This window comes from Nanorana parkeri, unplaced genomic scaffold, assembly GCF_000935625.1.
Source record: "Nanorana parkeri isolate BGI_ZX_2015 unplaced genomic scaffold, ASM93562v1 scaffold567, whole genome shotgun sequence".
Taxonomy (NCBI): domain Eukaryota; kingdom Metazoa; phylum Chordata; class Amphibia; order Anura; family Dicroglossidae; genus Nanorana; species Nanorana parkeri.
Genome location: NW_017306835.1, coordinates 75,509 through 101,193, shown reverse-complemented (window position 1 = coordinate 101,193; position 25,685 = coordinate 75,509). Strand labels below are relative to the sequence as shown.

General features: G+C 39.8%; 1 protein-coding gene across 2 annotated transcripts in view; it reads left to right on the top strand.

Annotated features, from left to right (window-relative positions):
• TUBGCP3 (tubulin gamma complex associated protein 3) overlaps positions 1–25,685 on the top strand; it is a 74,730-nt gene that overhangs the window by 31,385 nt on the left and 17,660 nt on the right. For both annotated transcript variants that reach the window (XM_018562257.1, XM_018562256.1), the window contains exons 9-17: positions 844–912; positions 2,248–2,380; positions 4,878–5,044; positions 7,427–7,537; positions 8,264–8,372; positions 10,729–10,918; positions 15,507–15,642; positions 18,739–18,807; positions 24,676–24,811. In XM_018562257.1, coding sequence (XP_018417759.1) covers positions 844–912; positions 2,248–2,380; positions 4,878–5,044; positions 7,427–7,537; positions 8,264–8,372; positions 10,729–10,918; positions 15,507–15,642; positions 18,739–18,807; positions 24,676–24,811 — 1,120 coding nt within the window. The remainder of the gene's footprint in view (positions 1–843; positions 913–2,247; positions 2,381–4,877; positions 5,045–7,426; positions 7,538–8,263; positions 8,373–10,728; positions 10,919–15,506; positions 15,643–18,738; positions 18,808–24,675; positions 24,812–25,685) is intronic.

Sequence of the window (25,685 nt, the reverse complement as noted above, 5' to 3'; positions counted from 1 at the left end):
CCAAAATCTAACCGAAGCAATGAAAGAACAGTGGTCTTGCTGTTCCAGGCTGTAGGCTGCTTTGAGTTCCACTGTGCAGTAAAAACCTTAAGCTGAGGAACTTTTGAAGGGAGATTTTACTGCAGCAATTGTATCACATTAGAGCATCAAGATGGGCTGATTAAATTGAAAAGAAGTATATCCCTTTTAAAGAACAACTTCAGGAGAACTTTTCCTTATCCCTTTCAGTGGGGATACCCCCTGCACTGAAAGGGTTTAGTGCTTATTTGTCTCTAGGGACAAAAATAATAATCGTTATATTCGGCCGAAGTTAGGAGACGGCCAGTTGTCACAGCGTTCCCTCCAGCGTGCCTTCTCCGCTGCACCATTGGATTTTTCCTCTGTCCTTATGTCTATACACTGTGTATAGAACATGATGATTTACGGGACCTCCGAGTGCTGCAGAGGAGGGGGAGAGACGCTGGAAGCCAGCTCGGAGCTTTAGGTGAGTGTAACACAAATGAGCACTTAACCCTTGCAGTGCAGGGTAGCCTCATTGCAAGGATTAATACAACATTTTTTCTGGAGTCCTTTAAACTCTGCCAGTTATGTTTTGAGTTCTTTTCACACCCCTGTGTGCCCAGCATGCAAAGGGGGTCCGGTGGTTCCTACAGCACTGTAGTGTTTAATTTCTATGCTGTGAGATGTGCCACTGGGCAGAGGGCCTAACTTTAAACATGGTTTATCTGTACTGTTTTAGTTTTGTTATCGGCTACCCCTGTTCCTTGACGCTTACAGAATTTGTACTTCCTATTTTCTTCTGAGGACATTCTGCACTTCCTTAATATTATTTTTGTTTAACAGAGTTTTTGTGCTGCATTACATCAAGAACTTAAAGAATATTACCGTCTTCTTTCAGTTCTGCATTCTCAGGTATGTTATGTAACAGTGCATGTTTGGTAATTCTTAGACAATGATTTGCTTGTAGTGAAAATCACTGACAATAAAATCTGTTACCTAGGCCAGTGATTTTTATTTTGTCTAAAAATTCTGGCTATTGGGATATTCACAAATATAGGGCAACATGTGCAGTCTTTATCCATCTCTCTGCTTCATACCAAAACTTGGTGAAAAGACAGATTTTTTTTTTTTGGGGGGTGGCAGGACTGCGGTGGCGGTTGCAAGTATGTTTGCTCTAGATACGTTTTCTGTGGGCCTGTGGAGCCACTGTATTTCAGACCTACGCTATACACATGTAACATATTTAAGATAAACTCAGTGGAAAAAATGTTTAACCCTTAAAGTGGGGCTATAACCTGCACTGCAATGGTTAAGCACTCGTTTGTGTCTAGGTTTAAAAAAAATAAATTAGGCTCGCCTGATCTTTTTAGACCAGTCCTTTTCTACCTTTCTCCCCCTCTGTTACATTGGTCTAAGGTCCCTGAGTCATCACGCTCTATACACTGAGTATACGATGTGAGGACGCAGAGGGACATACCATCGCTGTAGGGAGTGCTGACCATAGGTATACTTTAAATTGTAGAGACCTGGCTTAGTTCTGAATTTAACAGACTGTGGGGAAAAATACGATAAAGCGGAATGTGCGAATGTTTGTTTACCCACTTAGTACTCTGTAACATCCATCTTGCAATAACCCTAAAGATACTAAACTAAGGAAATTTTAAAAATGCATGGTACCTGTGTGTGTTGTAAAGTAGCTACAGCTCGCTCCCATGATGTACTACAATCTCACTTTTAGTTTACTAATTGATATTAAGATTGTAGTCCATCACGGAACTGAGCTTGAACTGGTGGCTACTTTACTACACACAGGGCCCATGGGGAACAAAAGTAGCCACCCTCCAGATGGAAGGACAGCATCAGCACCAATTCAGAGATGATTTAAAGGATCTACAGCCGAGTGATACACAAATAAGATACATTTTTGCTATTAGTTAAGGTACTTGAATGTATTTTTAAGATTTAATTCCTTAATTTAGTGTCACTTTAACTTCCAAACCTTTCTTGTAGCCAGCTTACAGTTTGTATTATCCTTGCTTTAGGAATTACTATGCCCCCTTTTTGTTGTTGAAGACTTCTAGTTTGGAAATCTTTTAGGTCCTCTTGCTTACACTGAATTCCTGTACAATTTCAATAATGATGATTTAAATTATAGAGATAATACTTGTGTCAAAACATGAATATTGCAATAAATTTATGTCCTTTTTTTTTTTTTTTTTTTTTTTTTTTTTTTTTTTATTGCTCAAGTTGCAGGCAGAAGATGACCAGGGTGTTAATTTAGGACTTGAAAGTAGTTTAACTCTTCGGCGCCTTTTGGTATGGACGTATGATCCCAAAATTAGATTGAAAACGCTTGCAGCACTTGTTGATCACTGTCAAGGTGAGCTAGTAATTTACATGATGTCTCAGTTTCCCTTTTCTGTTTTTGTACAGCATGGATATGCACATTAAGTCCTTGAGAGAGTCCGGAATCTTACAATTCCTTTTTTTAGGCTTTTTTTTTTTTTTTTCTCCAATTACCAAACAGCAGGGACTTAAGTATGGCGTGGTTCATTCAGCAAGAAAAGTTTGTTTTTCCACACATGGCATTTATACAGACTTTGAGTGCTGGAGTTGTGTACCTCTGCTGTAAGAGGTTACTTTGATAGCTGGCATGAAATTGTATGCAAGTGAATTTCCATTATCATTGTTTGTGTTTCCTTACCAATAAGTGCTTTTTCACTTAAAACCCCCACTCTTCTGCATGATATTTGCTATATAATAACAGCTCAGATGCAGAACAGCAGCACTTCCCTCTTCCATAGCTAGCCAAGGGCCCAATTGCTTTGATCTCCCTGGAGTGTTTCTAGTGTTCTTTGCATGCTCCAAGACTGGCCCTAGAAAATTGGAGGATTGGATTGAAGGATTGTGTCTGGTTAAGTGCCAGCCCGATCACATTTGTGCTTTTTTTTTAAAAGATGCTAGGAACACCGGTCTTTAAGGAACCAACTGATAAACTTTTGGAAGCCCTTTTCTAGAGCTCTGTCCTCGCTGACTGTTACTTTTTCATCCGAGTTTCCGTTGTCCTACGTTGCCAAATGTCTGGTCAAAATCCCTGGAAATCGATCTAACTGCTGTTGCGGTTGACCATTCGCTTATAGCAGGGATGTCCAAACTGGGGCCCTCCAGCTGTGGTGGAACTATGAATCCCATGAAGCATCTCTCTCCGGGAGTTGTGGCTGTAAGAATCTTGCAAAGCCTCATGGGATTCAGAGTTCCACCACAGTTGGAGGGCCGCAGTTTGGACATCCCTGGCTTATACGCTGTGTATCAGATGGTTGTAGCATTACATTTCAGCTGTGGTGGGTTGTTGTAAGATTCCCATCTCATTTCTCGTATATATGTTCTGACTGTGCATATTCTAAGGGCACTTTGGCTGAAGTGGACCCAGTAGCAACCCTGCTACTCTCTTGTGGCATCCCCATTGTGGGATACCTAGACAACCTTGTTTTGCGGAAACAGTCAGTGCAGGCTCCGTCTGACCATGTCATGTTGACCATCCAGATGTTACTGTGATTTGGAAATTGTTGCTAGAACATACTTGTCTTTGCAGTATTTAGATCTAGTCCTGGAAATAACTCAGGCCAGAATTCCTTTCACAGGACACTCCAACTTCAGGTTCCAACTCTCCAGTCCAGGAGCCAGCTTTTGCATGAGATTCCTAGGTCTGATGGTTTTATCCGATTAATCGAACTTAATAATCGGCCAACTAATCGATTATGAAGCCCTAATGGGAAGTGTTGATCTGGTCTATGCCCTTTTAGTTTCAACAACATACTTGATAGTTTTGTCTCCAGGTACAGGACTTCTTCAGCGCTGAACACTGAAAAATGGCCTGGCCAGGAAGGGGGTTTAAACACCTGGTCTTGAAGTGGTTAAGATCTCCAGAATTTCCTGTCCCTAGGACGGATTTCCCTGCTTCATGGTCCATGCGCTTTTTATTCTGTTTTAAAGACTGTTGGGCCCACCACTCTTTGATAAAGTGCTTTGCACAGGTAGTTTCCCATGATTTCCCCTCACCACCACCACCACCTTTCGTCTGTTCCCTTGTAACTCTGGAATTGGAATCTTGTTCTCTCTGCACTTCAGAAACTGCAGTTTGAAAGCATTGTGAGCATTCCTCTTTCTGCTCTTACACACTAGGTAGATATATGCAAAAACATATAAAAAAAGTTACCAAAAGGGTAATTGCTTATCTCTGTCTCCACCGCCCGCTCCTTTCTAAAGATGAAGCCTCTTGAGCGGCCGTGCAAGAGGATGGGGCAAGCGCATGCGCAGTAGAGATCTTCGGTGGGGAGAAGAGGAAAGACACAGTGGAGGTGAATGCACGCAACCGGGAACGTGCTCGTCCGACGGACACCGCGGAACCCAAAGTCTGCGCTGGATCAGATCCCGAAACCAGTGCTGGAAGGATTGCTGAATACAAGGGAAGGTTGGATCAAGAGGCATAATTTAAGGTATGTCATTAAAGCAGCATGGGGGGAGGAAAACATTTGTGGCTTTAATGCCACTTTAAACTAGGACATTGTTCTTCTGCCTGGCTCTAGTTTGCCAAAAGAAAATTCCCCTCCATTGTCTGCATGTGTTTCAGGCTGTGACAGTCTAGCTCTCAAATACTGCTTCTATCAGCAGGATATGGGAATACATTTAATTTCATATGTTTAAAGATTCTCATTTCTGTATTTCTTAATGTCTTTTTGAAATTAGTATGGTTAAAATTGTGTAAATGTTTAAACTGCACTGTGTGCTTTTATTTGCTAATTAGAATAAAAGATGACTTTTTAAGGTTAAGTATTTTACCCTATCTTGATATGGTATTATTTTTATGACTTGCTTAGGAAGGAAAGGTGGAGAGTTGGCATCAGCAGTACACGCATACAGTAAAACTGGAGATCCATATATGCGGTCTTTGGTGCAGCATATTCTCGGTTTAGTGTCACATCCAATTGTAAACTTCCTTTACCGCTGGATATATGATGGAGAGTTGGAAGACACTTACCATGAGGTATCACTTTACTGTTCTATAATTTTTGTTGCCTGTTTTAAATTGGTCTATTAAAAAGGAAGGGAGCAGGATGCTGATGATGCCTTAACACAGGCTTTGGGAATGGTGCAAAGGTTAATATCTTTCAGACACACCATTTTATATAGAAGTCAACACATTTCATCATCGATTTCATCCAGCGCTTAAAACTATAGAATCGGGATCCTGTATCGAGCAGTATCTGCACTAGATAGTAGACGCAAGATTGGGTGCAGTCGAACCCAATCATTTCAGAATGCTAACCTTATAAATAACTTGTCAAATAGACTGGGATAAAAGCTCATCTGCAACCTCCATTTAAAAAAAAAACAAAAAACCACTAACTAAAGTTTCAACTCATTGCTTCATTATTCTGAGTCCGCAATCTGACCAAAGCAAGAGTGACATTTATAAAGGGAAACCAATTTAAATTGCAGCTGAATTTCCCAGCCTATTTTTTCTGTTTGTAGCAAGGCAGCTAGGTATTCTCTTTTACCATGTATACCAGACCCTTATCCTAGGGATGGGAATGCTGAGAACCTTTTCATATTGTTGCATAAGCAAGAGGAGGGTGGGCAAAGCTGATTTCAGGTTTGAACTAAAAAAAGGAGATAGTCGCCATATTCCGCTACGTTGTGCACAGTGGAGGAGGGCAACCCCACAATGTCTTGGTTGCATCTGATCTTTCATTAGAAGGGTTCTAGTATAATGGTGAATATCAATAGCAATAGGGGACATCCCTAACTGGTACCAAGTGAGAAGAATTCAGGGGGTTTTAAACATCAACCCACTTATGTATTCTTCCGTTTGTGTTGTGGGCCGTATCTAGTCCCTAGGGGGAAAAAAATGTAGTATGTCTGTTTTTAATGCAGTGCTAGTGTGGCAAATGTGCTACAGTGTAGCCCTATATATAAGAACTTAAAGCTGGTATCATCTACTTTACTAGCTAATATTTTTTTAGAATTTCTTTTTTTTTGGCCCTGGAGCCATAGAGTAATAGGAGAGGTTTACTGCTGAGGTTGGTAGCATGTTAATGGTTGGGGCAATTTTTCTTGCTTTTCCCTTGTCCTATTTTAACTCGGTTTGCCTTTTGAAAGCTTTGATTTAAAAGTTTTTTTTTTGTTTTGTTTTTTTTTTTTACTGCAAATATAATTTAATGACTTCTTTTGCACACTGACTTTTGCTGACAAACAGGCTGGTGCCAGGAGATCCTCCTGTGTTCTGAATTGAGCACAAGAGGTATACTAATACAAAAGATTCCAGATACACATTCTAGATAAATATCTTTTCAGGCATAAATGATTTCCCATAAACATGTCAAGAAGAAACACCATTTTGGTTCATTTAATAGCTGATAACATATGTAAAAATTAATGCTATTTCCATTTTACTTACTTGGCCTTGGCATTTACCCGCTAATTAATGAGAAATCATAGTACAATTTACCTCCCTTTTTTTTTTTTTTATCTCCTCCACGTTTTCTGCATATCATGATGGAAATCGCAGAGCCTTGAACAGGGAGTGCATCAGTACATCAGCAGATAATGACCTTGATTGCTTTTGTTCTTTTGTTTTCTTCTCTTTTCACTAATGATTGCACTGTGGGGTTATTTTTTTTAACATATACATTTATTTATATGATTTCTGTATGTTCTTAGGTGCAGATAAATTAAAGTACATTTTACCTCCTATATTTTTCAAAATAATTTTTTTTTTTTTTTTTGTGGTGTGTTTGGAAACATTTCCTAATATACAATTTTGTAATGGTCCTAGAAAGCAAGATCATAACATGAAGTAGTTATTAGCTAATAGAAGCACCATTCATTTATTGTTTCCTGTTTACACACATGAATGTTGGCAATATGTTTTTTTATTTGTGTTTCTTTCTCGCTTTTCCCTCCTGCTTTAGGTCTCGTTCACACCTAGGCGTATTGCATATGCGCGTCTGTCGCACGTTTTTTACCGCGATTCGCGGTAAAAGTCGCGCGACAAACGCTACTTGGCTGTATCCCAATGGAAACGCGCAACAAAACGGCCCAAAGTAGTACATGTACCTTTTCAGGCGTGGGCCGTTTTGTAACGCGTTAGGGACGGGTGGAAATAGGCCAAGGTGGGAACGAGACCATTGAATACAATGGGATTTATATTTTTGAGCGTTTTGTAGAGCGTTCGTTGAGCGTAGAACGCGCTACAAAACGTTCAGGTGTGAACGAGGGCTTAAACTGCTCTGAAATATATAACTAGGATTGTTTAAATAGTCAATTGCTCTGAATTTGTTTTAGAAACTTTAACTCACCTGTATCTAATGTTGGTAGTATTTCATTGTTAATTTCTGAAAGTAAATGCATGCTTGTTTTGCTTTAGTTTTTTGTAGCTTCAGATCCAACAGTGAAAACAGACCGACTTTGGCATGACAAGTATACTCTTAGGAAATCAATGATCCCAACTTTTATAACCATGGATCAGTCTAGAAAGGTGAACTTCTTTATTTGTTGGTATTCCCATTTACTGCAAAAAACTTATAAAAGCTTCTTGATACTATTTGTTACAATATTTGTAGTAATTTTGACTGAAAGGGTAGCACTAACTGTAGACTTCAAATGTGACCTGTTTTAAAACGACACTGTGGGTAAAATGATAAATGGGTATTTACATTTTCCTTAAAAAGCTGGGTGTTCTGTGCAGAAAGCTGCTGCAAACTTTAAAAATGTTCCCTTTTAATTTTTTCAAAGAATTCAGAACATTTTGGGTTGGGCATAGACACATTAGCTAGGAAAGGTAAAGGTAAGGTCCCTTTGGAACCTCCTTATAAGCGCGTATTGGTTTTAACACAACCTAAGCTGCCAGACTGTGGGGAGGTGTATGTGCTCTGCAGAGTTCATTTCTAATTTAGTAGGTGCCATCACTCGGGCTCGCTCCACCATGGGTCTTTGAAAGTTTATTGATAAACTAGATTAGCAACCTTTTGTGATGCTCTACTAGTTGCCATTATTGGAATCTTTTGAAGAAAAAAAATACCAAATTTAGATTGATAAAGCCAATTGACTGCAAATAGACATTCATTGTTACTAAAGCAGGGACAGTTCATTTCATTTTGCACAGTACATCTGCTTTATGTTCATGGTAGTTGCAAGGACACAACAATGTGATGCAAAACAGTTTGATGCAAATGAAAATTTGTCTTTAAATTTTAATTCCCAGGTTCTCTTGATTGGGAAGTCTATTAACTTTCTGCATCAAGTGTGCCATGATCGGACTCCTACAGCTAAGATGATGGCAGTGGCTAAAACCGCAGAATCACCAAAGGATGGTAAGTGCCAGTATTACACCTAGAAACTAGAACCTAGAAAAACTATTTGTGTTTAGTTGATGAAGCTACCCATTGTGAAATTATTGATATTTAAAGCCTAAAGGCATTTTTTTTTAGGGCAGGTTCACACCATTTTCCAGTCCACATCTGGTCTGGAAAATGGTGTGAACTTGCCCATAATTCAAGTGCATTTCAGACCATACAAAATGAGACATGCAGTATGTTTCTGGTCTGGTCTCGTCTGGAACGGACGGTGCTGGTGGGAACAGAGACCAGAAATAGCATAGGGATGCATTTTGGGTCCGGGCACGGTCTGGTCTGGAAATGATCTGGATGTGGTGTGAATGGCCACCAAATCTTTTGAATAAGGAATGGTTAAAGAAGACCTTCACCCCCTTTTCCCTGTTCCTTCTCAATAAACTGCCAGCCCTAATTAAATACACACTTGAAGACAAGTAAACACTTATTTTTGCACGCCTCTTTAGTCTTGGGGTTTTCTTTTTTTCAATCCCACGGTCCATCCACCCCATCCACGGAAACCTGTGGTGCCATTTTAAAGTCATTGGTGGCTGGCTGCTTCTTCCTTGTTCCAGTGCACCTGTCCCCAGACTGTTAATATTATGTCAATAATTTAATGTCCACAAACAGTAAAAGAACTTTGACGAAATCTCATCAGCAATAAAAAAAAAAATACTTCAGGTTTATTGATTCCTGAATAAATTTTTATCTTTGTAAAAAGAAATGCTGAATGATTCTCCAGTAATCCACATCTTTCTGGCTGAGATTACTGGCTTTCAGCTCCACCCCTGCATGTGTAGCTCAAGCAAAAATCTGTTGCTTCCACCCCCTTTTTTTTGTGAGCATGCCTGGTGGAAAATCCTATGTGTTTACAGAGACAGCAGAAAAACTATCCTATACTCTAGAACAGTGTGGAATGAGAAGCTCCAACTTCCACCCACTCTCACCGCACCATTAGCATTAACAAAAATACAATGACACGACTCCCGGCAACTAAGCAGGTACTGGCTGCCCGTGCTCTGCCTTGGGTGAGCTGCCACCTCGTAGAACACATCAAGCTTTTGTTCTTTTTGCTAGGCCACAACAAACCCAAACTGCAGTTTGTGGCTAGAGTTTTCACCTGTTCTCTGAGTAGGAGGTGGGCTGGTTGCTGCCTAGATTGGCATCCTTGTATTTTTTGGATGCTGTGTTATTACTAGTGCTGACGTGACTCCTCCCCCTGGCTGACGCACACCCACCCCTGCATGAGTATTGACTTATGAATGGAAACCAGTACAGTCCGTTAAAACTACTTAACTAATCATCCGCAGCATGGTCAGCTAGCGATGGGTAGAAGGGGGTCAGGTTGTCAACCATGCTAGATTTGGATAAAGAAAATATATATACGGTGAAACTTCTTTAAATCAAACTATCCCTGACCTCTCTAGCTGTTTGTAATGTGACGTTATTTGTTCTCAAAGATCACAACAAGGCCTCTATAGCACTTGTTCTCAACCTTTCTAGGGCCAGGACCCCTTGGTAAAATTTGCCAAGTTGTTGTGACCCCGAACGGTAACATTTATTTTTATTATTATTTGGTTTTTTTTTTCAATTTTTGTTTATCTTTTTTATTTTCATTATATTTACTTTATTACTTTTTTTAATTAAGAATTTTTAAAAAATGTTTAACTTTTTAGCAATTTATTATTATTTTATTTTTTTTCTTCCACTTAGCTCCTGTGCGATAGCAATAAAGTTAACAAGCCCTTGTATGATAGCATTTGGAGGTGACATGTTCTTTTTATTGAACCTGTTACCTCCAATACAGGCGTTCTAGCACAGCATTGTTAGAGGCAAGGAGCATATTGGAAGCCTGCTACAAGTGTACAGCTGCCAAGTAACGAGCTTCATCTGCTAAAAAAAAGACACCACGAGCATGGCTGCAGCAAACTTTGCTGAATAGTGTGTGGGAGCAACAGATCTTGGAGGAGTAGGCATCTAAAAGCTGGCGCAGAGGTCTTAGGAACTTCATCTTTTGTGACCAATATGTTTTTAACCCGCTTCTTAACTTTAAAAGGACTCGGATGGTTACTACTCCAGTCAGATTTGCTAGTTAGCTTGGTGTATAAGTAGTTATAGGAAAAATGAAAAGGCATGTTAAAAAAAAAAAAAAAAAAAACATGTTTAACACTCATTGCCTTTTATTAATCATATCCAGTTATCAAAATACAATGTTTTATGTGATGGTGCTTCTTTTATATGCATTTTCCCAAACTGCATAGTGGGTATTTGAAACAAAAATATTTTTATGTGTAATTAGTGGACCATACACAATTAAATTGTCTCTTTTTTCTTTTAGCTGCAGATTTGTTCACAGACCTGGAAAATGCTTTTCAGAGTAAAACTGATGCTGCATATTTTGAGACCAGCAAATATTTACTGGATGTTCTAAACAAGAATTACAATTTGCTTGAGCACTTACAGGCCATGAGACGCTACCTTCTGCTGGGTCAGGGAGATTTTATACGCCATCTAATGGACTTGCTTAAGTAAGAAATATGTATTATGTTTTAACTTGAGCATTTTAAAAAAATATTTGTAACAAATGAAAAACACAATTGCTAAAGAAGACTAAAAGCCTTTTTGACATTGTCACCGATAAAGTAAAAAATTGGCTTGTATAAGAGCATTCATTCAGAAAATATATAATGTTGGGGGGTTTTACGTCATTTTCAGGCCTAAAATGTGGAATATAACATGGGTGCAAAAATGGAAAAAAGGGCCTCAGTCATGAAGGGGTTAAAAAAATATTTTTCCTAATTATATGATACTTATAAGAACTTCAACATATTAAGTAGAGTAACAGTCTGAAAATGTTTAAAAACCTTTTTCTTAACTTTTGTACAGTATATTTTGTTGCAGCTGGCAAGATGGCTCATTCCATGTTTTTTTCTGAGCCTTTTCCAGTTAAGTCTTTCTATAAGAACATGAGACTGAAATTGTGGTTTGTGTTTCTCTCATTAACTGCATTAACATTTGAAACCCTTGATTAGGACAGGCGGTGTTCAAAGATACTTTACAAATCATAATGAAATGAGCAGCACAGTGCAGACAGGGTTAACAAACCACTCCTAACATTACAAAGAACAAGAAACAAGTAGACATTGAAACCCTTAAGAAGCCAAGAAACCCTAATCCAAGTAAAAGCAATTTTAATATATATACATATAGGGAAGGAGGGTCCCAATCCTAAAATATCAACAATGTATATTCTAGTGGTCGGTTTCCTATATTGTATCAAAATAGCACATTTCCCCTTTAAAGGAGATACCACCACAAAGTCGATCATGCAACTATACTGTTATATATAAAACATATCATTTATTAAACAAAATGCTCAATCCTAAAACATATGACACACCTATGTATTGCACATAATTCAAACTCGGCTAATATTGGTAGAAGTGATTCTAATATGGATCCCTCAAATGTCCGAAACAGTTACAAAAATGACTTTATGATAAGAAATGACCACAGATTTTGTATAAAAAACAGATCAAGGAGATCCTCTGTAGTGGCCAATCTGTGTAGGACACATATATGAGCCGATAAACTCACTATATCGATGCCTTCAAAGTACCAAAAAATCCAGTTCATATCAAATCTCCATGAATAGGAGATAGATATGTAGAAAGTAGCTGGAAATAAACTGGATGAATAGTATCAAGTGACACTGACTGTGTTGCGATAGGAACCTGGGTTCAGCAAAGATGATCGAGAACGGATTCCAGGCTGTAGGTACGGCCGTACAATTAACAATGGGTATACGTTAACTTGGCTAGTGCTGTCAACACCATTGATTCCTTCGATAATTCTGGAACATGTCACACACAATCGAGGCATCGGCAAGTGTCCATATTGTAACTCAAGGTGTCACAATGAAAACACTCATGTAATGTAATGAATGTAAAGTATAAAGTAACTTCGGACAGGAGGGACATCCATAAAGCCGAGGTGAATGGCAAACACCACGCTTATTCCTTAACGCGTTTTCCCCCAAACGGGGCTTCGTCAGAAGAGCGTAGTCTGCTCTTGCTCAAAACCAAGCGGTAATCCTAAGCAGGACTTTTTTGTCACACTTGTTGTTTAATTGCGTTCCACTTGATTTCCGAGAGTGCGAATAGTAGCCATTTGCGTTCCACATCAATAATTAGAAATTTTTGTAACTAATGTTCATAAATCAATACCTTTTACAATATACATTAAAAGAAAAGGGCCATAAAGGCCGTCAATATTTACCAAGGAAATATAAATAAATATATATCAGTATATCTCAGTCTTGATCAGTATATTATCATACCCATTAACTATAGTTCCGATTTTTAAACGACCTTACACTGGACCTCCTACAGACACATGAACATGCCGGAGTAGGACCCGACTACAGAAAACAACTGAAATTAATCACGTCGTTTATGCCCGGTTCTTCATAAGATTTAGTAAGGTGTATCCATCTGCATTCCCGTTGTAATAGACATTTATCCCAGTCTCCACCACGATTCAATTTTATGTACACAATGCAGAACAAAGAAGCGGAGACCCTGAGTTTGGCTATCATGAAACTGTATTATATGTCTCGCAATTGGAGATCTCAGATCACGAGCTGCTACATCAGATAGGTGATCCGATATCCTTTTCAACATTCTTTTTGTTTTCCCAATTATAGAACATATCACAATGACAAGATAAGAGATATATAACTCCATCCAGTCTCTCAGTTTGCAAAATGCCTGCTACAAATTGTTTGACCCCCTAGAGGTAATTATTTGTGGTCCCACATGAATAAACCTGCAAAATTTACATTTTTGGCATTGATAAGTTCCAGGGTATCTACAACACCCCCAATTTCTTGTTTGTATTGAATTCACTTTTCACTAGTTTGTCTTTTAAAGACGAACATTTGCAATATGTCACAGATGGTTTACTATGTATAAACTTTGATATCCTGGAGTCCCCGGATATACAATGCCAATGTTTTGTTAGGATATCGGAAATTGCTTGATGTTGACTATTATAGGTGAGAACTAGTCTAACCTGATCATCTTTTCTATTATTCTTTTCATTACATTTTGGTTTCACCATAGCATGATCTTCTTTTGCCCTTTTGTAGGCTTTTGTCAAAGTTTTGTTGGAATATCCCCTCAATTTTTGTCGGAGGTTAGTAGCTTCCACCTCAAAGTCAGCATCCAATAAGCAATTTCGTTGTATCCTCAAATATTGCCCATATGGGACCCTTTTTTTCAAACTAATGGGATGAGCACTGCTGGCCTCCAAAATAGACTTTCCAGCAGTGGTCTTTCTGTACAAATTGGTATATAGTTTACGTTCTCGATCATCTTTGCTGAACCCAGGTTCCTATCGACACAGTAGGTGTCACTTGATACTATTCATCTAGTTTATTTCCAGCTACTTTCTACATATATCTATATCTCCTAATCATGTAGACCTGACATGAACTGGATAATTTGGTACTTTGAAGACATCGATATCGTGAATTTATTGGCTCATATATGTGTCGTACACAGATTGGCCACTACAGAGGATCTCCTTGATTTGTTTTTTATACAAAATCTGTGAACACTCTTTTCTTATCGTAAAGTTATTTTTGTAACTGTTTCGGACATTTGAGGGATCCATATTAGAATCACTTCTACCAATATTAGCCAAGTTTTTTTATGTGCAATACATGTGTGCCATATGTTTTAGGATTGAGCATTTTGTATTTTGTTTAATAAATTATGTTTTATATATAACAGTATAGTTGCATGTTCGACTTTGTGGTGGTATCTCCTTTTAATGGGGAAATGTTTAGCGGGTCTTTTCAGATGCTGCAGTGCCGTCCGTCCGTTTTTTTACTACGGGCGGACGGCAAGAGGTTAAAAGCAATTAAAAATGCAAAAAGCTTTATTTTTTTTTTTTTTTAGCTTATGCTCTGTGAATAGGAACATGCAACAAATATAAAATGGGGGTTATCCCAATTTAGCTGTGAAGGTGGAAATACAGTTATTGTGCTGGTTCCGAACAACCCGGTCACTGCAACATTTAATGCATCATGTGAACGCTCAATCGGTAACACATCCATAAGTTATTTTCAAAGCATTGTGGTGGTTGAGCCCCCTCTTACAATTGCATACGTATGCATTCTCTTATACACACGAGTATGCATGTTGCAATTGGCATGCCCTCGTGGAGGAAAAAGAAAATAGCTGGGGTATATGTGCTGGCGCATTACAGGCCACCATATCATGATGTTTACCCACGATTGTACATTCATCAATAAAGTAAGTATATGCATTTGAGTGCAGCAAGAACAGCCCTTCCAGAGAAGAAATGGCCAAAGGAAAATTCTTTAAATGTTCACTTGTTCATGTTATTAGTTGTGGTCAAATGACCACCAATACCTTGAGCAGTCCTTTTCCTTGGGCAGCAGGAAAGGTCTGCTGATTTAAGTGTAGGAGGTGGGGAGAGCATGTCTTTACTATCACCTTGAAGCAGTGTTGACTCTATCTCTGTGCTGATGATACCTTTTTAGAGCCCGTTCACACTAGATGCAGTGCGTTCTGGCCAGAACGCAATGCCTCGCATTGAGGCTGGTATGGTCCAGTGCAATCAAGAGTGCTCGCAGCATTTTGATCGCACCGGACCGCAGGCATAATGTGCATTGCCACCGGAGGGCGTGGCTACGGTGCCATTCACTTATATGGCCCACCACGCCCCCTCCTGCCCCACTAAAAAGTGAGCCAGCCACAATGCGAGGCAGTGCATTCTCACCAGAATCGGGCTGGAACCCACTGCATCTAGTGTGAATGGGTCCTTAGAGTATGGGATGGCGATGCGTTTATGTTATGGATGTTATGGATGTGAATTATGTAGAGGGCCGACCTTTTGTGCTAGGAATTCAAGCACTGGCAGCATCAAAAAGTAATAGATCCAAACTGAGGAGAATTTGGAGAGACACATTGGTGTGGCTTTTGTAGTCTTGGGAGCATTAATATTTAGGTTTATTTTGGAGTTCTTAAGATGTTATCTAAAATATATTGTTGTATAGAACTAAAGGAATTTGGTTTTATTTTTTAGACCAGAACTTGTTCGTCCAGCAACTACACTGTACCAACACAATCTTACAGGGATACTTGAAACGGCAGTGAGAGCAACCAATGCACAGTTTGATAATCCTGAGATACTAAAACGTTTGGATGTCCGGCTTCTAGAGGTAATGCTAGCTACCTAAACTGCCTCTTTCAATAACCTACTTCTTATCCTCCAAAGCCTCCACTAACTCACCCAGACGTGAGTATTACATTTCCAATCCTTAATCACTTTGCTACGTATTCACACCAGGTTGCTAGCGCTTCTCTACCCCCTCACCTTCTTGTTGTCTTAACACAAACGTCGGACATCACGGTCTGCACTTTTTTGAGAAGCAGCACAACTTGTGCCTTCCAATTAAACCCCGTCCAACACTTCGGAGAGCGCTTATTCCCTGGACTTTTTTCTAACCTTCACAAACCTGCTCCCTATGCCTCCTGCAACATAATGATGTCAACACATAAAAAAATAGGCATTAATGCGACCAATTTTCCAGCTTGTATAACGCTGAATGGGGTGATTGGTCGTGTATATAGAAAATTACCCCTCTAACGTAGCATATGATGCTTTTCACTTGAGACGGGATTACTGAAAACTGGGGTAAGCTGCAGAGGAAAGTCACCCACTCTAGCAAGGTAAGTTGAGCATTAGTTTACCTTCCTTTGCACCACCTTGCATAATGCAGGGGATGACGTCGGCATCCTTCCGATGAGTCAATTGAATGCCGAGACCTATAATCGCATAAGATGGCGCTACAGCAAATGATTGTTTGTTTGTTGTTTTTTTGACAGTTAATGCAACAAATTAAGTGGGGGGAGCCTGAATGAATAAGAAGACCCAGCTATTTAGGTGCTTTAAGTGTGCCACTCTTATTTAAGCCTGTATCTGTGCACCAGCAGATCACTATTAATACTCCCATCCTTGCCTGTATTTGCATTATTTAGTTCATTATCTATAGCTGTGTTTGAAATGCTAAAGTTTTATAAAATATTACCGATATGGTCACTGGTAGAATAATTGGTTTTTAAGCTTGAGTGAGGAAAAGCATGTTCTTATTAATCTAACAGAAACGGTATGTTTTTAGTGCATAATTGGCTGTATGTCATGCAGAATACCCATGTATTAAATGTAATTTTCTTGTATTACGCTGTGTGAAAATGTACTAGACTAATACCTAGGCAATTGCGTACAAATGCCGGCATCCTAAAACATTTATAGTGTTTAATTCAGCAGTACCTCCCTTGCCAATATAAAGTAATAAACAAACATCCTTAGAATTGGCAACTAAAGTGCTGCTAGACAGAGCACATAATAACCTCAATTTTATTTTGATGCTTCAAATGGGGCCATTTACGAGAAATAAGAAGACATTATTTATTGCATTCATCCACACTGTAAAAGTCAAAATAGGAATCAAGGCCTCCTCTTTAAAATAAAACTCTCTTGTTATTGAGAGTGCCTGCAAGCTAATAACTCAGACAGGCCCGTAACAAAAAAGAGACTGATATGTCTCAGGACCAATCAGTTTCCCTCCTGTGCCTCTACTGCCACATTGTTTGTGCTGTGCTTTGTCAAAGATTTTTTTCCGTTTGTTTTCTATTTGGAAAAAAATATATATTCCTACCATCTAATTGGCCACTCCAGTTTAGAGCTTTTTGAGTGCACTTTTTTTTTTTAAAATCTTATTTTGAAGAAATTAATAGCAGAAAATGTGTTTTTGTTGTATTATATAAAACCTGTTCTTTAGAAAAAGCTTGGCTGGTTGAAATATTTTTCTCATCTAGCATTTGAATAATTTCATATGCTCTTTGATGTCTTAAAGAATTGCCACACTAAATTTGGGTACAGAAAAACAGAGCGTGGATGATTTTCACTTTGTCAATTAATGTTGTCAATATGCACTGCATCATAATTTGACTTTCTTTTTCTTTTAGATGCTTTATAGACCCATCGTTGTGGCTTGTATTAATGCTATACTAAATAAGGCAATTGTTTTCTCCTTTTTTTTTTTAACTCTTTGGGGCATATTTATTAAAGCAGGTGACTTTATGCAGATTAGGCCCTCTTAGATTCAATAGGAAATACTAGCCATTGGCATGGACATTTGGGGTAGGACATTGGCAGGTTGAGGTAAATGCAAATGAAGATTTTAAGGTTAAAGCAGATCTCTAGTGAAATATTGACTTTATATACTCTGTTTCAAGCTACAGCACCTGTTCTGAAAAGACCAATTTAGGGACTAAAATACCTGTCAACCTGTGAAGGCTCTGTCTAGGTCCCACTGGCCTTTGTGCTCTTCTGCTTCTTTAATGCTTCCTGATACAGATTTGCTAATCGACAGCTCAGATAGAGGCAGCCAGTTAATGACCTCTGCCTTTTCAGAGCCACAGGTCAGGACAAAGACTGACATGGGTTGACAGGTAAGCATTTTAAGTGGTGTTTTTAGAATGGGAATAGCAGCTGCACTTAGTGCATCTAAAGTCTACTTTTATAATTATCATTAGCAATGTATCTGATTTCTACCTAATAGTAATTAATAGTTTACAATCAAGAATAGGAAATCAAGATGTAATCCAGCAAAAGTGCATTGTTGCCATGAAAAAAAACTGATGATCTGTTAACTGTTGGTCGCATACAGAGTCCATCAATGCAAAACTATTTTAGTTTTGGTAGTTGTTGGAAAGTTAACCCACTTAACAATTTCTTGCATGGACTATATTGGTGGGGGTCTCTGCCCTTGAGGTTTCGGCAATTGGCACACCTGCTGTGGCCATTGTGAGGCTATTAGGAGGGGTTCTTATTCTTCATTTAGGATTCTTTAAAAATGTATTTCATTGTAAGGAGTTTGCATTGAGAGGTTCTGGAACATGCAAAGGTGGACTTAAATCCAAAACCTCTAGGCGGACAGGAAAGCAAGGCAGGACTTCACCTTTAACGCAAATGTTACTTTTGTATGTGTTGGCCATTTAATACATTAACTTATATAAAGTTAGAATTCTACAATGCAATAACATTACTTCCATATACAAAGTCCCAAATGTTGGTTTACCATGTAAACAGTTGAGATTTATGTTATGCACCTGTAAACAAATTTGACTTAAAGCACAAAAACATTCCAGAAAAGGTACATGAAGTGACAGCTGCGGTTTGACGTGTTTGTGTCCAAAAGGTGTAATTGCAGCTAAATTTTGTTTAATCCTTCCCTCCTGTTTCTTCCAAGGTATCTCCTGGTGACACTGGATGGGATGTATTTAGTTTAGATTACCATGTGGATGGACCCATAGCCACTGTAAGTTATTTCTGTTAAAATGATTTCTGTTGTTGCCAATTGGGTATGCTAGGATAAAAACAGTTTTAATTGGGTTCATAATGTAAGATACCATTAATTAGACACTGATGTCTTCGGTGGCTTTACAGGAAGGCGAGTATGTATCATTTATATTGCTTATAAAAATTGTGTCCTTGATGGTACATCAGTGGTCACAGATAGTAATTTCTTAACCATGGTTTATGCAGCTACTTTTGGGTGATTGGATTCTGGCAAATTAGTCAAAGCTTTAGGACAGCCATGTATAACCCCCCTATCACTCCCATCCTGCCTCAGTTTTATGTTAAGCTGGCCATACACTGTTCTATTTTTTTTCATTCGGCCCGTGGCTGCTGTCGGAATACCCAAACAAAGCCGGCAGCTCATTGGCACGTTCGAAGATTTTCCAACCGCCTCCAGCGATCAACTGATCAAGGGATGCCGGGCAAAAGGGTGTGAGTTTTGGCCGGTTGTTCATGGCCAGCTTCAGTCTCCTTAGGCCTGGTTCACACCTGGGCGATTTGTAGCGCGTTTGAACGCTCTGCAAAACGCTCAAACACAGAAATCCCATTGTTTCCTATGGGTATGGTTCACACCTGGGCGTATTTCAGCCCGTCTGAACGCTCTACAAAACGGCATACGCCCGAAGAAGTGCATGTACTACTTTGGGGCGTTTTGGTCTCGCGTTTCCATTGGGATACAGCCAAATAGCCCACGGAAACGCGCGTTTGTCGCACATTTTTTTACCGCAAATCGCGGTAAAAACGCGCGACAGACGCGCATATTCACTACGCCTAGGTGTGAACCCAGCCTAAGTTAATGCACACAGAAGCACACCCTTTTACAATATTTTTTTTCTAAGATTTTCTTCTGCAGGATTCTTTTAGTAAGTGGCTCCTACTAGCCACTGTCTAGATTGGTTTTCACCTTTGCAGACCGTACTTGGACCCCGATGGAAGGAAGTTGCAGGGTGGGCCTGTAATGTGCGCAGTCACTGACCTCATTGTTCAACACCTTTCTTAGCACTTCTGTGGATAATGAGTGGTTCGCTGCAGCGTGCTCTACAGGTCCAGGGCTGTGGTCCATCTAAGTGGTGCCCTGACTCTGAAGACACCAGAGGCTGAAGCTCTGAAGGCATGTCATCCATGACTGCTGCCGCACTTGTGATAAGATTTAAAAGCCCCTCGGGTGGGGGCTGTACCCATGCTCCCCAGGTGCCCCAGGCAGTAGCCTCAGTGCAGGGATAAATCTGCTGCTCTGGTGTGATTTTTTTTTTTTTATTGCCCATTTAGCAATGGTTCAGCGTTAACACTATAAATTTGACGCTGTTGTATTTCCCTTAAAGCCTGTGCAGCCTCCAGCACCTGTGCAGCCTCCTCCCCAGATACTGTACTGCACATGCACCATTTTCTGTATCCTTGTCCATGCTTTCTGCTGTGGGACAGACACAGAAGGGGGAGAAGAAGCTTCTCGCTACACCCCTTAGGCCTACGTCCCCTTGTGACTGCAAAAGGGTGTGCTGGGGTGTGTTGACAGCCTATTTATACTGGGTTGCTTTAATGCGATGCAGTGTTAATGTATGTGAATGCAGCCTCAAAATTCTAAACAAAGGTCTTCTAATGTAAACAAACAGTATGTGCTATGCGCTGTTCTGAAATGGACCTCAGCCATAAATTAATTTACTTGCTTGTTAAATAAATGCTTTAATGTTCATGGTATGGTCACAGGTGCACTGTCAGGATGGGCTTCAAGATCTCCAAACTGGAGCTGAAAGTTGCTTTTAAATGCTTTTGTATAAGCTGCTCAATACTTGAGGTCCATAAACTGTAAGTCTGTACTATAAATACAGTAGCTATTAAAGGAGAACTATGGGGGTTAGGGCTTTTCCCCATAGTTCTCAGGGTAACGGGAGGACACAAACTAGCGTCCTCCCGTCAGCCTAGGCTCAGTATACCGCGAGCTGTAGCTCGCGGTATACTGAGACGCAGCAGCTGAAGCGGATCCCGACAATTGTGCCGGGATCCACCCAGCTGCGTGACTGACAGCTAGCTCTGCCTATCTAGAGGCAGAGCCAGCTGTACCCTCCCCCGTCCATTCCGCCAGTCAGCGCTGGTGGATCGGAGCAGGGAGGGGGGAATCCAGCCCCTCCCCTGTCACAGCAGAGAGCCGTGACAGGATCGAGAGGTGAGCGAACGCCGGTATGTGTTCGCTCACCTCCCGATCTACTGAGCCGACCTGTGACAGGCTCATTGTCACAGGTCGGCTAGAACTATGAGGTGAGTGAAAAGCACTCACCTCATAGTTCTCCTTTTTAAGATAAGGAGTTTAAACAATGGATTTAGTGAAGGCACAATATTTTTTGTATTTTTGTGGTTATTTTATATACTTTTTTTTTTTTTTGTCTTCTGTTCCTTTTGTGCGTTTTATTTTTGTATGTTCTATATGGAAATTCAAAAGCATGCAGTGAATATTTTAGTTACAATTTCAGTTTCTTTAAATGTGTTATATGCAGTTAAATGGCTTTTTATTTAAACTGCGTCTTATATATTTAATCATTCAATTGTTCTCTTAGATTTAAGCATGTCCTTAATAAAATAGTTCATTCATTGTGTTCCATTATTCATAGACTATCAACTAATTTGAAATAATTTGCAAGGCACTGTAGAATGTATTTAAGTACTATCATATTTGTACTATTTAAAATAAAATATGATGAAGGATTCATTAGATTTGATTAGAAAATAGCTGGTTTATTGTTCAAAAGAGTTTTATCACCTAAAATCGGTATTTTACTTAATGAAGCTATTATGTTACTTTACTCAAGAAGCAAATGGCATCTCTTTAAAATGCTTAAAAATGTTTGTAGTGAAGTGTGAGGTAATTTGTATGCCTGTTTAAAAAAAAAAAAAGAATCTATACATTTTCACATGCTGCCTGGCAAATGCTTGTACAACAGTGTGCATAAGTATATTATTACATACTGTATATCTTTGCCCTTAGACAAGCCTGAGGTGCATTTTAAAATCTACTGAGATGGTGCTTCTCTTGCATTGGAGGAGTGTTGGAGTTATATGAAATGACACTTGAATTCTGCTCATTCTTATGGATTGTTTATACATCTAGTTTTACTTTTGCCTTTAGATTCAATGGTATATGGGGAGATGTAGGGTCCCAGGAGTTCTTTTGGAAAACCTGGTTGTTTTAACATTTTTCTGTGCAATTGGCTGTCTTTTATAGAAATCCTTCCTTGGCAGGTAACAAATTCAAATGAATTGAGAATAAAATTGTGTGGTATTGGATTAACATGTTTTAATCAAGGTAGCCACAGTCTGTATAATCTGCTTTGTAGTAATGCTCTCAGGAAGACCTTGTTGAGAAGAGAGAAGTAAGGATTAATTTGGTATATCATCAGTTGGGATCAAATGTTTTATGCTTGCAGTGTTCTTGTGACATCAAAAATTATTAGATTATCATTATTTTCTATTTAGTGTTTAAAACTCGGTTCAATATTCCAATAGTACACTTAAGCTGTGCTCAAGGGGTGATGTTTGTTCGTCAATCCTGTCTTCTACATTGGCTATTTCTTCTTCTGCCATTACATGACAACGCATCTCAAGGGATGTGCTTAAAGGAGAACTATGGGGTCAGTGTTTTTCCCCATAGTTCTCAGGGTAACGGGAGGACACAAACTAGCGTCCTCCCGTTACCCTAAGCTCAGTATACGGCGAGCTACAGCTCGCGGTATACTGAGACGCCGGAGCGGATCCCGACTTAGATGACGGGATCTGCCCAGCTGCGTGAGTGACAGCTGGCTCTGCCTATCTAGAGGCAGAGCCAGCTGTACCCGCCCCCTCTCCCGTCCGTTCCGCCAGTCAGCGCTGGCAGATCGGAGAGGGGAATCCAGCCCCTCCCCCTGTCACGGCAGAGAGCCGTGACAGGATCAAGAGGCGAGCGAACCCGGTATGTGTTCGCTCACCTCCCGATCTACTGAGCCGACCTGTGACAGTCTCATTGTCACAGGTCGGCTAGAACTATGAGGTGAGTGAAAAGCACTCATAGTTCTCCTTTTAATTGTTTTTTTTAATGGCTTGTATATCATAGAATAAGTAGTAGCTAGCAAAAGTGGATAAAGGGAAGAAGCATATTAACACTGAGCAAAAAGTTAATATAGAGAAGCAGATTTCAGTGGAGAGAAGTCTCCCCGTTCACACCTCTGCAATGCAACATGTCAGAGGTGCTGCAGTAGGGCAGCCAATTTATTTGAATGGAGTTGTTACTGTAGCTAAATCGCACTTTAAAAAAAAAAAGTGAAAGTGATTTAAAAAAAATTTTTTTTGCATGGTAATAGGTTATCGCGCGATGTTGTGCAATTCAGCGCATATACGATGGCTAGGTGCTCTGTGGGGTGCCGTTAAGAAATAATGGCATTGCAGAACACCTAACATAGCAACATGCAATGCAGAATCGCTTGCAGCATCCCTCACTCTCCCGCATCACAAAGATGTGACTGGAGCTGGAGACAAATGTAGCAGTGGAGAGGGAGAGCCTGTAATACAGTTGAGGAGGTAGCACAAGATGACCTATAACCTTTTCAGACTACTCTTTATTGGCAAAATTGGTGCTGGGGAAGAACTACACACTCTTCTGATATGTTTTGAGCCACTCGGTTGTTTATTACTTCTGTAGGTTGGATACCCTTCAGTGATTTCAAGCTGTCTAGGCCCTGAGGCACCTATGTGGTCTTGCACCATTATACCGTCTTACTCATTCACAGTTTGGATACAATTATATTTATAATATAATTTATATATATAATAGGGGGCATTCAATTAAACTCTTCCCTGCATGGGCACCTTTGTTTCTGCCTCCTTAGGACTGTGCTTCAGTTATGTTCCTGAGGGGCTGTTAAATGGCCAAGTGCACAAAACACAAGCAAGACCAGCATTTAGGGCTTCACAGTGACCCTTCAATGCAGAAGACTGGTTGGTGAAAGGGGGAGGCGGCCTTTGGGCACTCAAACATATGAGGCCTAAACTGTAAGAGTATTAAGATCAACTGTTACTATTCGTTGAATGCATATTATTGTGCCTGGTGTAAGGAATTCTTGCACATGGTACCAAGTCCTGCAAGTAGTCAGCATTTTTTTCTTTATTATCTGTAGGCACAAAGATGTAAACCAATAAAGTCCTTTTTTACATTTCTGTTGAATCAACATGCATTTGAATGTTGGAGCGTGAAGTAATATTTGCTCTAAATAAAGCTAGCAATAATACCAAGTAGTATACAGTATATAATGTTGCATTTTCTGTAGACTCTACATTATTAGAAAGAAAATAATTTTGCCCGGCCCATGCTGTGATAACAGAGGAGGGCCACAAAGGTTACACAGGAAACCAGCAGATTTAAATGAGTGGGTTAAACCATTATACCACACTAACAGCTGATTCGTTCCAAATTGATTAGCGTGGGTATCTATACTTTTTTTGGCAGAAATATTGTTTATTGAGGTTTCACAGACAAATGGAGAGCAGATCATGTATTTATGCCATTGTCCTAAACTCATCCGTTGCCATAAACATTAGCCATGGCCTCCATCTGGACTGGAAGCACTTAGACCTGTCAAGCCGCTCGGCAATCAGCTCCTCAGATCTTAGTTGGCACATTTCCGCGGTCCATTCCCCCAATGTTGAAATCACCTGAGAGTTCCAATGTCTTGGGATCAACGGCCTAGCGGCATTTACAAAAAATCGTAAAAGGGATGTCTTTGCCTGGGAGATGGAACCTGGAGTGGGTATCTATATTAATGAAAAATTTGTTGACAATAACCAAACCCCTTTTTTGTTTTTATAGGTTTTTACCAGAGAGTGTATGAGCCATTATCTGCGAGTGTTTAACTTTCTTTGGCGTGCTAAAAGGATGGAATATATTCTAACAGACATTTGGAAAGGACATATGTGCAATGCAAAATTACTCAAAAGCATGCCAGGTGAGTAGTTTGGTGTTGAATAAATCAAATTAGCTCATCTGTAGAACACCACGGGCGGATGGCATCCTCTTCCCAGCAGGTGGAGGTGCCTGTACGTTATTTTTTTTATTTTATTTTTTTCTGCTCACGCCCTGGCCCTAAAAATTTCAGTGGTGATTAAATGCCACCAAAATAAATCTCTAATTGTCACCAAAAAATTGTATAAATCTCATTGCAGTACAGCGTTGCATGACGGAATAAATGTCAAAGTACAGCAGCGCTGAATACTGAAAAATGGCCTGGCCAAGAAAGGGGTTTAACACCCAGTCAGCAAGTGGTTAAGAACATCTCTGGCAAGTAACTTTTTAGAGCTCTCTTCTCCATGGGCACCTTTGCAACCTGTCTTAGCTGTGACTTTGATCTGTCAAACCCTTACTGATTGGTCTAAGGTCTTGATGTTAGAGCTTTTGGAACTCATGTCTGCAGCTTTGAGCTACAATGTTGTTGGTCTTCTGTTATTTCCTGTGAGAGTCCCATGCTCTTGAACATGAGGGGGACTCTTTGGCTAAAGTGTTTTATTGCAGTGTTGTACTTTGAGGCACAACACCTATTTGAAGCTGCCCAGGATGCTCATCAACAATGGAACAGGTGGCAAGAGTACTCATCCAAAAAAGCCTAAGGTTGTAGGCCAAGAAAAATCCTTTTCGCTACCTCACACTATAAGTCTGCCTGCAAACCTTGGAATTTCAAGTCCCCCAAATGTTCAGATGTCTAAATTCTCAGAGCCCGCTGTCAATCAGCCAGCGGGGTGGACCTCAACAGTATTGTCATCCCCACTGCGGCACTTTCAGCATATAGCTGAAGAGAACTATGGGGGGCGGGGGGGGGGGGGGGA